Source organism: Daktulosphaira vitifoliae, unplaced genomic scaffold (genome assembly GCF_025091365.1).
Source record: "Daktulosphaira vitifoliae isolate Bord-2020 unplaced genomic scaffold, ASM2509136v1 Scaffold_2, whole genome shotgun sequence".
NCBI lineage: Eukaryota > Metazoa > Arthropoda > Insecta > Hemiptera > Phylloxeridae > Daktulosphaira > Daktulosphaira vitifoliae.
This window is the reverse complement of record NW_026099573.1, coordinates 36584299-36601482: the sequence shown is the minus strand read 5'-3', so window position 1 is coordinate 36601482 and position 17184 is coordinate 36584299. Positions and strand designations below refer to the sequence as shown.

General features: G+C 24.4%; 2 protein-coding genes across 8 annotated transcripts in view; one reads left to right on the top strand and one right to left on the bottom strand.

Moving 5' to 3' along the window:
- Positions 1 to 23: 23 nt before the first annotated feature.
- On the top strand, positions 24 to 4943 carry LOC126899281 (kinesin-like protein costa). Of its 2 annotated transcripts, XM_050674004.1 has the most exons (10): positions 24 to 147; positions 202 to 365; positions 640 to 851; positions 1459 to 1661; positions 1718 to 1880; positions 1959 to 2111; positions 3237 to 3371; positions 3444 to 3590; positions 4407 to 4641; positions 4703 to 4943. In XM_050674004.1, exons 2-10 carry the CDS (start codon positions 206 to 208, stop codon positions 4849 to 4851), a joined length of 1557 nt encoding a protein of 518 aa, XP_050529961.1. In that variant the 5' UTR covers positions 24 to 147; positions 202 to 205; the 3' UTR covers positions 4852 to 4943. The 2 variants fall into 2 exon arrangements, with proteins under 2 accessions (XP_050529961.1, XP_050529960.1); XM_050674003.1 differs by lacking the exon at positions 24 to 147 and having other exon boundaries at positions 150 to 365.
- A 7065-nt stretch (positions 4944 to 12008) lies between these two features.
- The window catches only part of LOC126899282 (uncharacterized protein PF3D7_1120000-like), a 29817-nt gene continuing 24641 nt past the window's right edge, over positions 12009 to 17184 (bottom strand). For 2 of the 6 annotated variants that reach the window (XM_050674010.1, XM_050674009.1), the window contains 3 exons: positions 16639 to 16674; positions 16423 to 16458; positions 12009 to 12339 (listed from right to left, as the gene is read on the bottom strand). In XM_050674010.1, coding sequence (XP_050529967.1) covers positions 12155 to 12339; positions 16423 to 16458; positions 16639 to 16674 — 257 coding nt within the window. In that variant the 3' untranslated portion in view covers positions 12009 to 12154. The remainder of the gene's footprint in view (positions 12340 to 16422; positions 16459 to 16638; positions 16675 to 17184) is intronic. The other 4 variants (XM_050674005.1, XM_050674006.1, XM_050674007.1 and 1 more) reach the window with 2 other exon arrangements.

Genomic DNA, 17184 nt, shown 5'->3' with positions numbered 1-17184 from the left:
ATACTATCACTTTAGAAGTAGTTGTTAATTACTATCATACCAAATCTTGTTCGAAATTATTATTTTTCACGCTTGTTTTAAATTTAAATGTGTGAATGATATTTTAGGAATTATAGCTTTCAAATTCGTATGTTAAATTTGTTTTTTNAATGATATTTTAGGAATTATAGCTTTCGAATTCGTATGTTAAATTTGTTTTTTGAAAATGGGTATTAGTGTGGATTGTGTACTAAACGAATTAAAATTTGATCAGAAATTATTTAGTTTATTGAAAACCTATAACAAGTACGTAAATTTTAGGTTTGATTATGTCATAAGATCAAGTATTGCTCAAGTTCCATCAGAAATTACTCTAAACAATGCCTGTAAGTATGGAACTAATAATTCTGTTATGTATATCTCAAAAGTTTTATAGATATTGTGTAAAGAATGAATAATATATTACTATCTCATTCTAGCCCTAAAATACATATGCTAAATTTAATTTAATTTGATTAAATAGAATAAATAAAAAATATACCTGATTGTAATGATTATCATAATTCTAAATAGGGTAAAAAAAATTATAAAATTCTTCTACCTTAATTTTAAGAAATAATTTATTTAACTTTATTTTAAAATCAATTTAATATGTATTAGGTTGTTCATTTGATAACAGAGATTTATTTGTAACACCTAAATGCTTTGGTGAATCTAGTACTAGTGTAAACAGTATTACAAGTTTGCAAAATGAACTAAAATCCCTTACAAATGAAGCAAATATGAAAAGAAAAGAAATAAATATAATATCCTTAAATGAAGAAGGGCTGAAGAAAAATATAAAACACTTAGAAGAAATTATTGCTATAAAGGTAACTTCAAAGGTTAAAATTATCATTTTTTTATATAGTGGCATAATTACAAAGTTTCAAGGGATCATATTTGCGACCCCTAACACAATTTAAGGATTTTCAAAATATACTTATGCCACTCCAAAATATATCCAATGACTTAAATTTTTTATGTGCTCAATAGTAAATTTTTGTTTCATATAAAAAGTATTGAAATGCATTGAATTATTGTTTACATTTTATGATTTAATGAATAATATTTTTCATAAATTATTTTTGTTGGGTTTTCATAACTATTAATAATTCTTTGAGTATCATTAAAATTTTGAATTGTAAATTCACCTTAGAAAAGTACTAAATATTTTTAAGACCTTAANTTGAATTGTAAATTCACCTTAGAATAGTACTAAATATTTTTAAGACCTTGATTATGTTTTGCTCCTCAGCATCATAAAATATGAAGCAAGTAATGAACAGAAGGGGTCCAAAACAAGGATCACTTCCTTGATAATTAAAATTAAACAATTTTACAATCCCTAAAATTTTGACTAAATAATGCCACTTTTTTTATATGAACATTGATTAATAACAATTTAATATCATTGAGAACATTATTTTATAATCCTAGGAGAATTTAATAACTCAAACTGCAAATCATACAGAAATCAGATGTAATGCAAAAGAAAAAGCTCAAAAAGAATATCAAAGAATTAGTAAAAAATATAGCAAAATATTAAATGCAGATCGTTTAAATGACAGAGTATTACGCTACGAAAGAAAAATCAAAAAAATGGATGATATTATTAGAATTGCTGGAGATAGTCAAGAAAAGTAATTTTTAATAAAAATGAATCATATTTCAAAAAATTACTTTTTATTATTTTTAGATTAATGCAGGATAGAATTGCATTGCAAACATCTAAAGATAGACTGAAGATATTTTATGAACAATATAAATGTCAAATACAGTCTAAAGAAGATTTAACATCTGTATTATTAGAGCTTGAAAAAAGAATAAATCAATTAAAAATTAATTTATCTAATTTAGGAGTATGCCATAATTTTATATTTTAATAGTTGTATCTGTTAGAAATAATATAAATTTTATGTAATTCAACAAAATTTTAGGTGATAACAAGTATTGAAAAAAGTCGCAGTCATACGTCTTGTAATATAATTGAACAAAATAATTTAAAGAAAAGTTTTATTGAGCTTCAACTTATGAGAAATGAAGTTCTAAGCTGCCGGCCAAAAGGAATATTTAATCCTAAATACCATAAAGTAATTGAATATACTTTGATTAGGTATAAGTGTGCACAGACTTCAATGTCTAATGGAGTTTCAATACTTAAATACTGTTCTTACATGGACACTATCTGAAAACTCTTGTCCCCTATTAGCCCCTCAGAATGTATTTGAATTTTTATTCAAAAATATTTTTAAGGAAAGAAAAATTAAATTTGACTTGATTTTTTCATATATATATAAAAATTTTTAAAACAAATTTTTTAAATGTAAAAAAATTACATATGTGTAAGTTTTTTATTTCATAACTAAAGAGCGGATTTATATGCATTTATAAATTATGTTAAGTTATTCCAAACACATCAGCCTGTACCATACTTTATAAATTGGCTTGAAAATTTTATAATTTGTTCTATTTGAGGTAATAGTGTTGGGGAATTTAAGAGTTTATTCCCTTGAAACGAAAAATATTTCTATGCCCCTGTATATTCCAACAACAAATTTGCATAAACTTGGGTCTATTTAGATGGCTTAAAATAATTTATAAGTACATATTAATCCACTTTACTTATAACATATACAAATTATGATCACATTTTTATAAATCCTTTAACTTGAAGTAAGATTTAAAATGGTTATAAACAAAGTAAATACTGAAAAATAATGCATAATTCAATATAAAGTTTGGATAAATTTCTGAAGTTAATAAAAATAAGTCCTTATCTAGGAATTCTTTTATAATTTAAAAAAAAAAATTTTTTTTGAAAATATTGGATGGTTAAATAAATTTATCATATAAGCATTTTATTACGTCTAGATTTTGTGTGGATAGGTTATGTAAGCAAACTGTTAAATATAGCTCTACTGATATCTATCCTCAACATATACCTATTTTAAGTATTTAACTGTTTTCACGTGTTAAAACGTGTTTGTTTTTTAACAATTCAAAAATTGAAATTGTTATAAATATAGTAATAAAGTACCTTCATGTGAATGTCTTATTTTTGATTACATTAAACATTCTTCTAATTACAGAGTAATGATATTAAATATGTACATTACTAGATTAAATGTTTAAACTTCAGTTTGCTGAACTCAAAATCAATATATGATAAAAAGAAAAAGTAAAATTAAATATATTTGTTTGTTATTCATTTTAAGGAAAATAGTTTAACAAAAGAAGAAATTAAAAAATATTTAGAAAATGATGAAACTATTGATGCAATTGACCACTTAATAGAATTGAAGAATAATCAAACTAGTAATTATGTGGACTGGACAAATCTAAATCATTCAGTAAATTCATTTTATTATAATAATGATGATTCAATAAGATAAATAATTTTATTTAAATATTTTTAACTATAGAATTCCATTGAAGGAGCTGTATTTCTCAAGTCTTTAAATAATCTTACTCTAGTTGAAATCAAAAAATTACTTATACACTATTTCAATAAAGTTATAGATTTAAAAGAATCTGGTCGAGAGAATGATGAAATTATATCTAAACTTGATGTAAGTTGATAATTTTAAACTTTGATGAAATATAAAAATGACAAAATATAAATTTTACTATAATTTTTTTTTTTTACATTTATGTTTCTGTCATAAAAATCTTATCTTATTCTGAACAATTTTTTTTTAAATATGGTTTTGTTTAAAAAATGTTTGTATATCATATACATAATGTTTTTGTCATAAAAATCTTATCTTATTCTGAACAATTTTTTTTTAAATATGGTTTTGTTTAAAAAATGTTTGTATATCATATACATAATGTTTTGATAAATTAAAAAAAAATAATTTTACCAAATAGTTTTTTAAGTTATTATTATACTGACCATAAAAATTTTGCATAAAAATATTAAGGTAACCATTCTTTATAGTAGAACTAAAAAAAAAAATGTTCAGTATATTTTATTTTCTACAGAATTTAAAATTTTTTAATTTTCATGTGTTTATTTTACGGTATTAAACATTGAGAAATATATATTGAGAAAAGTACTGTAATTTTGACCTTGTATATAAATTGTTAATCAAAATGAAATAGACAAAAAAATATTTTTTAATTATATTGTTATATTTAATTTTATGTTATTAAGGTAATAAACAAATTTTAAAAAATACAAAAATAACTGTTAATCCATACTAAGTCAACAATATGTATTTTTTAAATACCATTTGGAATCTACCAAATTCATTTATTTGAGTCTCAAAATTAATTTTAATACTAATTAGTTTAGTTTTTATATAAATAAACATTACTATATTAGTGTTTGTTTCTAAAAAGTAAACCAGTGTATCAGTAATCAAAATTATTATATTATATAGGAAATTAATGATAAACAGAGGCGAACAATTGTCTCTTTAAATAATAATTATCAAGAGTTCCATTTATCAGTTGAAAAAAAGTTCATAGCTTTGAAAAAGTATTATCATGACAAAGTTAACATGTTATTTCAACTTTTACAAGAAGAAAATAATGCCATAACTGTATTTAAAATGAGACAAGAAATTTCAGCATTGAAGAAAAAATTATCTGAGCTTGAAAAATCACAACAAATAAGTAAAACTGTCATATTTAATATTTTATTATTTATTTATTTATGAAATTAATTTCTTTGTAGCAAAACCAATAGATACATTAGTACTTGCAGAACCTCAACAAAATTCTGATCATCTGGATATCTCACGTTCAGAATCAGAAACAATGTCTTCAGCTAAAGTTACGTTTCATAAAAATAAGTTAAAAGTACAAAAGAATAAAACGAAATGAAACATTTAAAAAAATGTCTAGCTGAAAATTATCTTACATAATTTGTAATTATTTATAACAATCAATTTTTAATTATATTATATTTTCTAATAGTTATAAGTATTATTACATTTTTTTTTTATTCTATTAGTGATTCTCTTTACTAATTATAATTATAATCCTTAGAAACTTTTTTGTATTACTGGATATTTTTCTATTGGTTTATTAGAATACTATAGTTATTAAAAATTAAATATTAATATTGTTTGTATGAACAAGTCTCCTTAATTATATTTTGTCATTTAGAATTCTATTCATATTAAATGTGTTTTTAGCCTTTTACAGCTGACAGATTACAATATATAGCAATAAATAGTGGTAACGTGGCAAGTTGTGCCCTGTATAAATTTAATCTGACAGTGATTAAATGTCATAAGAAATGCTTCGATGCAAATCTGTAGATAGGGTTTAATTCTAAGAAATTGGTGGATAATTACAAAAGCAACATCAACTTCTATTTCCTTAATTATATTTATATAATATAATATTATAATTCATCAATTAATACTTAATTATATTGATTATATCCAGATTAGTAATTCTTAGATTCAAAAATATAATATATAATTTTTTAATTATATATTATATAATTTTTATACTTAATTGTTTTCAAATTATTATTGATTTTGATTTTTTTTATGTTAAAAGTAATCATTTTTGATCTATTTTTTTTTTTTGTTCAGTAAAGTTTCACTTTAAAGAACAAAAAAAACGGTAGCACAGTGAGCATGGAATAGTTGGGACTAGTAAAGATGATATCTGACAGTGATTGAAATCACTATCATAAAAAATGCTTCGATGCAAATCTGTAAATAGTGTTTAATTTTAAGAAATTGGTGGATTAAACCAAAAGCAAAATTCTAACTCAAAAAGAATTACGGAAAAATTGCAAAAAAATCATTGCTACGGCAATGATTTTTACTAATCGGCAAACGTTCGTCGCATTCGTTTTTTGATAAAAATTTTTCGACTTTAAAGAAAAAAAAATTGAAATAAGTTTAACATTATATTCTATGTAAATTAGTTTTATATAATATTAATGAAAATCAGTGTACCCCTTATAAGCTATTTTAAAATAAATTAAAATACAATATAAAGAATTTTAACACAAAAATAGTATGTTTTTTTTAACTACGACAACCATTTACACATAGAAGATAAGTCGTCGGGACAAATTTTTTTTTCTTATAGTGCATAACATTATCTTTATTTTAGCATATGTTTACTATTTACAGTAAATTTATCAAAAAAGCTCGATTTTTTTTTTGCATTTTTATCGTAATAGATCACTTAAATAGAAATCATTTCTATTTAACTTTTAGTGTTTAAAAAGATCTACAATTGAAATATGCAGAACTGAATTAATTTTAATGATTTACTTTAACTAAAAAAAATTAAAAAGATCTACTCAATTGAGCGTATTATAAAATTTGATTATAATTGTAAAAATCCATTGTTAAATTTAGGTAAAACTTAAAATAATTTTTTTTTTTAGATTTATATAACTTGTTACAAAAAAATTTAGGGATGTTATAGACTGGTAGTAGTACATACAGAGTTATAAATTACAAAGTAAAATTATTTACTTTTGTAGTTGAATATTTTTATCCTATCAAATACTTTTAATCCTATTCGATATTAAATACTTTAAAAAAATTAGAAATGAATGATTTTAATTGTTAGTATAGATAAAGCTTGTTAATTAATTTTTTTTGAATATGCGATTTTTTTCAATTTTTGAGGGTAATATACTACTTCAAGTAAATATGAATTGTAATCATTTGACTTATCGTTGAAAAAAATAGGTTAAGTGAGGGTTGGAAAAATAAATCGCAGTCACAAAAAAAAACTTGTAGTATGTAATATTAACATGAATAAGAAATTTCTTCTCACAATGGGAAACTACAGTGATGAGATATTTATTGAAGTTATTGAATCCAAATGCGATAAAAATTAAATGATTTAAAAAATTTTATCTAACTCAAAAAAATTACAAAGTATTAATTGTCACTGGCGGAATCGATCCTCGAACCCCAAGTGCGAAAGACACAAGTGTTATCATTTCGGCAACTGTTGCTTTCGTCCGTTAATAAAATTAACAAATTAAGCTAATTCAAATTTTATAGTTACTTTTTCGATTTTAAAAAAGCAAAAAAATTTAAATAAGTTTAACTTCTTATGTCTTATGAACTTTATTTTATGTTAATTTAATTATATAATATTCATGTAAGTCAGTGTATTCTCCTTGTATGATATTTTAAAATAAAATAAAATACAAAACCCAGAATTTTAACACAAAAATGGCATATTTTTTATTACGGTAGCCTTTTACACCAAAAAGAAAATCTATATTTCGATTTTTTTTTCGTTGTAAAGTATACAGGGTGATTTTTTTATCATAACCCACTCAATTACTTGCAGAATAATAATAATTTAAACATTTTTTTTTTTTATTATCTTTAGTTACACATTATTCTTGAATTTTTAACTATGTAATACTTTTTAAGTTCATCCCTTATGCCTTGGAGGGGGGTTAACTTTGTTTTTTTAAATGGTAACACATAATTTTAATTTATTAAAATGTTTGAGTTTTTAATTTAATAGTAAATGGCATTTGAATTTTTAATATAACTTAATTCGTTTATTAGATATAATCATTTAAAGTTTCAAATTTTTGAATTAATATACAGGTATAATACACAAGGGATTACAAATACAGGTAGCTAATTGGTTTTTTATAACATCGATATTAGCAGGTACACAGCATTGTTATTATCAATGATAGTAAGGCACATTGTTATGAGTTTATAAATACACTAACTGACAATACAGAAAGTATATCTATTGATAATCATAATTAATAATAAACAATCCGTGGCTGAGACAGCAATGTCCTAAAAATCCAATTAACTACCTATATTTACAATCCCACGTGTATTATACATGTATATTAACTCAAAATTTTGAAACTTTAAATGTTTATATCTAATAAGCTAATAAAGTTATATTAAAAATTCAAATGCCATTTACTATTAAATTAAAAACTCAAACATTTTATTAAATTAAAAATATGTGTTACCATTTAAAAAAACAAAGTTAACCCCTCTCCAAGGCATAAGGGATGAACTTAAAAAGTATTACATAGTTAAAAATTCAAGAATAATGTGTAACTAAAGATAATGAAAAAAAAAAAATGTTTAAATTATTATTATTCTGCAAGTAATTGAGTGGGTTATGATAAAAAAATCATCCTGTATAATATAAGCTTTAATTTAAGATTAAATAAGAGTGTTAATATTTTCGGAACATTTAAAAAAATTAAATTGAAAAAGCTTAACTATGTGCAAAAATTGCTATTTTGAATTTCCCTATGTGCAGGTATAGAGTCAAATTTTTAAAAAATTTATATCAATAGACATCATGGTAAAATAAATACTTTCTCAGCTTCGCATCGAAGCTAAAACTGCAAAATAATGACGGTTTCAAAACGTATAGGATTTGTAAATACTTGCAGGACCAGGGTGAACCCACATGTTTATGTTATGTTTTAATTAAAGTAAATTAACAAAAATTTTCTTCATGAAATAAATTGCCTTATACATTTAAGTAACACAATATAATAAGATATTTCCATCCTTATAACCAACTAAGTTCAATATACGGGCTGTGACTAGAGTTTCATCCAACTTTTCAAACAACCTTAATCGTCGTTTCATAATACCGTTTTCTAAATCACACTGTGGAAAACTATTGACCAAATAGTTTGGAAATGTTATCAAAACAACAATTAATAATATAAAATTTTAAGATATATTGGAAATTGTCATTTTATTTTATGAGAACCTTCATTTCATACTTAGTACTATAAAATTAATAATTCTGATTACATATTTTTATAAAAATAGCCAAAAAATTAAATAGATAACTGCAAAATTATTATTAGGAAATTTGTTAATCTATAAAAAAATGATTTAGATGCTAAGCGACGACTATCCAAAAGAATAATAAAATTGTTTTTATATTTATATACTGTAATAAAAAAAAAGTGAAGTGGCATGGGGATAGGTTTATTGCAAACAATATGTATAAGGAAGTTTAGTTTGATATAAAAAAAACTAAGAGTGTCTAGAGGTATGAGGCAGGGACAATAATTGAATAAAAGTAAAGGGACTTGGGGTATGTATGGCTATATAAACACATCTAATATATGTGAATAAAGATAAGATATCAATGAAATTTTACTATTTAGCTCCTGCACAAAAATGTACACACAAATTATATGAGTATCGTATTTTTTTATGCAGTTATTTTAGTCAGTTCATTTCCGATTGTTTATTACTAAAAATCCTTCAGTAAAGGTATCATTATAGATTTATTATATAAATTAATGTTTTCACTTACTTCTAATTATCCTGATGAGACTAACACTCTTATGTGATAAATTGTGTAGTTGATGTCACTATTAGCGTTTATATGTATGTATGTGCGTCTGCATACGCACTTAAAACTACACGATTTATATTATTATATTAAATCGCGTGTAACTATTTGTCTAATGCAACTGTATATTAAATCTACTCAAGATAAAAAAAAAATGTATTATTCTTTTGGTATTTTATCTAAACTCTTTTGTACATATATGTGGTATGCTCTCTGGCCTTGTGTGCAGTGTTTTATACTAACAAATTTGTAGTTTAGTCATTTGTAAAATCAATAAAGAGATTCTAAATATATGCACACGTGCATGTATTTAATTGTACAAATATATAATATTAATTAACTACAATTAAATTATACTAAGTGCAGTAGTTAGTATATAATAAATTAAATTTAATGATATATGCATATGTCTTATGTTTAGCAACAAAATCCATAACATATCAAATGATAAACAAAGCTGACTTTGGAGGACTGTATTATGAAGCAATTAAAAACAAAGAATGGTTATTTACTACAGGGCAAAGACATTGGTATTCAAAACATAGGAGACAATGGCAGACGATCAAAGTATACTATTATAATCGTTGTATACAGATAATCTGCATAGCTAGGAGATCATTAATACCAGAGACGTCATTAAGGCAAACAAACGAATCAGGTTCTGAATTAAAACTCACATGCAAATCTACATAATGTCCATCAATCGTTAAATCAATAGTAAAAAAAAACAACCGTTCGTTTTTTAAAATTATTTAAAGATTTGGATTCAAAACAGAAATTGATCAATAATTCAGTGTTCGTAATACCAATAATAATCTTATTTGAAAAGCTTGAGGATTTATCCATGTTTGCAGTTGATTGCAGACGTTTCGGACTCTTTGCAGAGTCAATCTTCAGAGCGATAGTTACCGCTCGGTGGCTGAAACTATACTGGCGGCTTATCTTGTTATCAGTCTGTTTTTATACGTTGGTTGTTTATCATATCAGTTGTTTACCGTATCGGTTGTTTATCATATCTGTTTATGACTCATGTTGTTTATGGTATCTTGTTTTTGTTGACGACTTTGTTTTTGATTATTGTTGTTGTTTTTTTTCTTTTTTGACATTCTTGACATTTTGGTCTTCCTTTTCTGCACCGACAGTTTTCCATTACGTTGATAGTAACTTTTTCTTGTATTGAACTGTTTTCAATATTGTTAGTTGATTTTCTTTATGTCTGGTGTATGGTGGGTAACCAAGTTTTGTTATTCTCCATCTGTCTTCTCTGTTGAAATTCTCTGGACATTTTTCGATTTCTATTTCCTCTTTGTACATAAGAGTACCAAAATGAGTTTCTTTGTTTAGTATTTTTACTTTATCAAATTTGATGTCATGTCCTTTGTTTTTAGCGTGTTCGACTACTGCGGCTTTTTCTGTCCTTTATTAATCCACGTCTTTTTCGTGTACTTTTATTCTTGTTGCAATAGCTCTTCCTGTTTGTCCAATGTAGGATTTACCACAAGAACAATAAGCAAAACTTGGTTACCCACCATACATCAGACATAAAGAAAATCAACTAACAACATTGAAAACAGTTCAATACAAGAAAAAGTTACTATCAACGTAATGGAAAACTGTCGGTGCAGAAAAGGAAGACCAAAATGTCAAGAATGTCAAAAAAGAAAAAAAACAACAACAATAATCAAAAACAAAGTCGTCAACAAAAACAAGATACCATAAACAACATGAGTCATAAATAGATATGATAAACAACCGATACGGTAAACAACTGATATGATAAACAACCAACGTATAAAAACAGACTGATAACAAGATAAGCCGCCAGTATAGTTTCAGCCACCGAGCGGTAACTATCGCTCTGAAGATTGACTCTGCAAAGAGTCCGAAACGTCTGCAATCAACTGCAAACATGGATAAATCCTCAAGCTTTTCAAATAAGATTATTATTGGTATTACGAACACTGAATTATTGATCAATTTCTGTTTTGAATCCAAATCTTTAAATAATTTTAAAAAACGAACGGTTGTTTTTTTTTTTTACAATTGATTTAACGATGACAGTTTCAACGCATTCATAACAATAATAATCTGTTTCAATGGGTCACAAATAATTCTTTTGGTAAATATTAAAAAAATTGTTTACACTTGTCGTTCAAAAATGTATGACAGTAAATTTGTGTAGAATATAATAGTAAACTTATATTAAGTCATCAGTGACTTCTGTACTAAAAACAGTATAATTACAATAGAAATTTGATTTAAAAACATTAACTTTAACATGCTGAAACAGACAAATGGTTGATCGGAAAAAAAATTTGATAAGAATAAAATTATTTTTTTTGACATTATTATTTTTGAAAAAAAAGAAAAACTTTATAATAATGAATTTAAACTACTACAAGTGGGGTGGGTCCAAGGGAAGATCACTCTGTGGACTTATATCTAGCTGTTTACGCTGCTATCTAACGCATGTGCCATTATTATTTATTACATTATTTACGTCATTTTGTATTCCGTAGTATGGAAAAAACATATTTTTTTTATAGAATTATAGTCCACAGAAGACTTTTTAGGAGAAATCAATGTGGTTTCCTCTAAAAGAAATCTACAATAGAACAACTGTTAATAATCTTTTACAGTGTTTTATTCAACTTATTATTATTATTTATTAAATGTTTTAAATAATTTAAATGTTTCTATTGTTTATATTAAAAATTATTTATATTTTTAATCAATGTTATATTTTTTAAGTATCGGTTAATTTTTTTAAAGTGCTTTTTGTGATCATAGGTTAATTTTATTTATTTTTAATTTATATTACATTTCAAAACCATAACTTTTTAAAATTTTTGATTATATTATTTTGATATATTGGTGCATTGCAGGTTGGGCAATTACGAATATTCTTTATCAAATTTTTAAAACATTCTTTACATATTCGATGATTACATTTGTTGGAAATTTTCATTAAATGTTTGATATTATTACATTGTGGGCATCTGTTTAAGTCTGTAAAAATGTAATGCGAATATTGATTAATTATTTGATTATTGCTTATTTAGAATTAATCAATTAAATAATAAACTTTAATTGATTACATAATATAATATTTTTAATTTTGATGCGTAGCTGAGAAATTATTAGTTGTACAAACTAATAATTCAAAACATTCCGCTCCTTCAGTACGAGGTGATTTTGTTCAACAATAAATCAAAAAATCACAAATTGAATTTAATTGAAGTTATAAGTGCCATAATTTAGAAAACATTTTCTCAGTTCTTCTAATAATAGAAATAGTTTCAACAAATTGCAATTATTATAAAACAATGAACATTGATATTTTTAGTTTTCATTATACATCGAAATAACTTTTTAAAAACTAAATGGATCATTCGAAAATTTTTATTGGTAATACATTTGACATTTAATTTCTAATGATATGCTTTTTTATAAATCTAATCATCATATCTAATCAGCCATCAATTGTAAAATTAGCTTCGTTAAGTGTACCAACATTTAGCGGTTATTCACGAAAACGTAGCGTTAACTGATGTACAAAGGTTTTTTTATCTTAAAGCATCATTATTGAGCGAGAAATTTAAGGTTTATAATGCTTTGTAACATCGGTAAAAAATTATAAGATAGAATGGGATAGTTTGACACAACAGATAACGGCTTTGATGCAACAGCATAAAAAAGTCATTTACGATATAAAACTGGTTATTATCTAGGAGTTAGCGAATAATTTAAGAATTTTCATTGACGATTTAGTCGGCAACATGAAAACTCTGAAAAATTTAGGTCACGAATTTATGAGGCTCTTTTATAATTCACAATATATCAACAAAACTAGATGTAAATACATTGTGAGCTAGTAGAAAGCAAGCACCACAAACTGAAGTGTCAGAAGTCAAAGATATAATTGAATTTTTAAATAATCACTGTCAACTATTAGAAGTAGTTAAAAGTGCAAAAAGTTTAAATCAATGCAGTGGCGATCAAAAGAAAAAAAAGAAACAATCTGATCATCAAAAAAGGACCGTGTTGCATACGACCTCAAAAAATTTTAATTATTAAAAAAATATTACTTGTGCAATAAAACAAGTCACGTCATATATCATCGCGAAAAATTTTTACACTTAACAGTAAAAGAGCGTCATCAAAAGGTTACTCAATTAAACATTTGTAAATTATGTTTGTCTCATCATTCAGTAAAACAATGAATGTAAATTTTTAGACTGCAGAAACACATAATACATTACTTTGTTTATCCGAAGAACAAAATGATGAACAAGTCAAGTATGCATGATACTTGTGCAGAACAAAAACAAGATCTGTTGCCAACAAGAGTAATAAAAAAACCCAGCACAGTGGGGTGGCGGCAAAGTGGGGTCGTAGCATAGTTGAGTCCAGTATAGATGATATCTGACAGTGATTAAAATCACTATCATAAAAAATGCTTCGATGCAAATCTGTAAATAGTGTTTAATTTTAAGAAATTGGTGGATTATTCCAAAGGCTACATGATCTCCTATTACATTATTCATATTCTTATTACAAGTTTTATGATTTATAAGTGTAATATATATAGTACTTATCTCAAAAAAAAATATAATGATCCATACATTTTTTAAAAAGTTATAGCATTATAAAGTTAAGAATATAAAAAAGAATTTTTTTACAAAAATCATTTTTTTTATTAACTTTGATGTCTGTTTTTACCACGAAGACAAATTAAAGTCCGAAATTTTTTTTTTCATAATAAAGTATATTATATTAGCTTTAATTTAAGGTGTATAAAAGTGTCAGTATTTCCGGAACATTTTCAAAAATTAAGTTGAAAAAATTCTACTTTCTATATGCATTTTTAAGTTTTGAACTCCCCATGCATAAAGGGAACTAATCCGATTAAAAAAAAAAAAGTATGAGGTATATAAATATTATTTCTCATAAAAAATTGTATTAATCTATAAATTTTTCAGAAAGTTATAGCATTTTAAAGTTAAAAATTAGAGAATTTTAACACAAAAATAGCATACGGTAGCCATTTTCATCGTGAAGACAAAATAAAGTCCGAAATTTTTATTTTTCATAATAGAGAATATTTACTTTATATACTATATAAACTATTACATAAGCTTTAATTTAAGGTATATATAAAAGTGTCAGTAGTTTCGAAACACTTTAAAAAGTTAATTTTTTGTGAAAAAGTTGTCATTTTGAAACCCACTCTGTGGGTAGGTAAAGGGTCAAATTTATAAAAAAAAATATATCAAATATAGGTAAGGATATTATGCATCCATTAAAAAAAAAATTGTATTAATTTGTGCAATTTTGAAAAAGGTATGACAGTTTTAAGTGAAAAAAATTTCGAAAATTAGCAATTTTTAAATTTGTAATTTTTTTGGAAATTTCCTCCATTTACGGGAAATGAGAGAAATTTTTTGAGGATAATGTCTTCGACTAGATACGATTTGTGATCTTTTGACGTATCGTTGAAAGAAATTAGTTCGGTGAAAGCTGAGAAAAAATTGTAACAGACGCAAAAAAAAAAAAAAAAATGAAAACACATCATAGTAAAATTAATACCTTTTCAGCTATAATTAAAGGTAATTTAAATAAAATATTCATTGTAAGATTCAAGCTCTCAAACTAATTTTATAACCACTGAGTTAGCGCAAAAGTTGAAATCGCCACGAAAAAGATTATGTATTAGTATATCTGGTGTAGATAATTGAATAAGAAAATCATTTTACTCTATAACAACATTAATTCAATTAGGAAATACTAAGTACAGTAGCCAATTCGTTTTTTTAACTTTACCAAAAATAACTTCATTTTTCCAACCGAAACAATCAACACAACTGGTATAGACATACCTGATCACGTTAAATTAGCTAACTACAGTACGGCTTGCCTCGTAAATTAGTTGTACTACTAGGTGTTGAATGCTTCTATAGTATATTAAAAACTGATCAACATAAGGTAGATGTAGCAGGAATTATTTATAAAGTAATTGAATTTGGATAGTTTCAGGTTCTGTGTCCAGTTTAGGACATAACACTACAAAAGAATTTTTCAATTCAATTGTAATTGGTAATCAAGTAAATTTAAATGAACTGATATCAACATTTTGGCAAATAGATAAAATTATTTCAGAAAAAAACTCAGCATTGAAAAAAGGTCGTGTGTCAAACACTTTGAATGAACAGTAAAACTTGAAAACACGGGAAAATTTATTGTAAAACTCCCACTGAAATGCAATATTGAAATATTTGGCGATTATAATAATTATTATAATAATTTAAAAAGATTTAAATTAGCCTGATAACTATTGTCAAGAAGTTATAATAGAAAAAGGATATTTAGAAGAAAAACAGATTGTGATTACATTAACAAAAATTGAAAACTTTTACATCACCGAACGGTATTTATCATTAAGTAAATTACTCATCATAACAGAGTATATTTTACAAAGGAGAAAAATAATAACTGTCGCTAAATTCACAAAATAAATTCACTGTTTACGTTGATTCAGAAGAAACTTTTCAGACTAGACTAAAATTATTGATAATCGTGTAATCTCAATATTTTTCTTAAGAATTACAATGTTTACGTAAAGGAGAGTCAATAAAAAAGACCAGTAAATTATTTTTTCTTGACCCTTTTGATGACAAAAATGGTTTAGTAAATTAATAATTTAACGTTTATCAGTAGTCATACAAAAAATCCAATTTTACTATCAGTAAAGTCAACTTTTACCAGCTAAGTGGAAGTTTATTCAATCACCTCTCTTAACTTTTTAACTCTCAAATTTAAAATATCATTAGCTACCGAAAGATCTTCGATACTTTTATATACAACTTTAATAAAAACGTTATTCTATAAAAATACAATAGGTATCATACCAAATAGCCAATGACAGAAACTTAGCTCATAGAAAGATAATCAACTTATCCAAACATAATTTTTACTCTAAAATATTCTAATTTACACTTATTCTTCATTTAAATCGAAAATATTTCATTGATTGTAGATATAAATAAACTATTAATATATCAAATTTTTTTCAAATTATATTTCTATGCTTACCTCTTTTTGATTCCATTATAGATATTTTTAGTTGTTCTAAAGGAGAATAGTAAAAATTAAACTATTAAAATAGAGTTTAATAGCGATTTTCAAATTCCATAATTAATAACTATTTATTTAAAAAATTTGGTGCAATGAATTAAAATTATTATTTTTTTCGACAAAAATTAAGTTTTTAAATAAATTATATAACAATTGACGAGGAAGAGTACTTACGTTTTTCTTCTTTGGTAAGTTCATGTTTTTCATTAACTTTGTACAAAAATGAAAACAATTAATTATTTACTAATTAAACAACTATTTCTGATGAGTTGGAAAAAAATATATAAGCTGATGATGAATCATCAAAAATATATTATATAAAAAATATACATAAAAAGATAGTTTATTAAAAAAAAAAATTGAAACTGCTCAATTTTTTAATCAATTTCTTCTATAATAGTAATTTTCATGGAGATGTATGAAATGAGAATAACTTTAAAAAACGCAATTTAAAACTTTAATGAGTCATTTATGAATAAATTTGAAATCAATATCTCAAAGTTAAGAGAATACACATAACTTAAGTTATATTTGACGAAAATTACAATAATTACTCGGTACACCAGGACACACTACGATAGTTATAATTTGTATTTTGTGGGGGTGTAGGTACCAGATTTTGTTTTGTATTAAGTTCGCATACAATAGGTTATCGTGCTTGTCGTACCGAGAATATACATATATATATATATATATTATATTTATGTAACATGTAAAAAT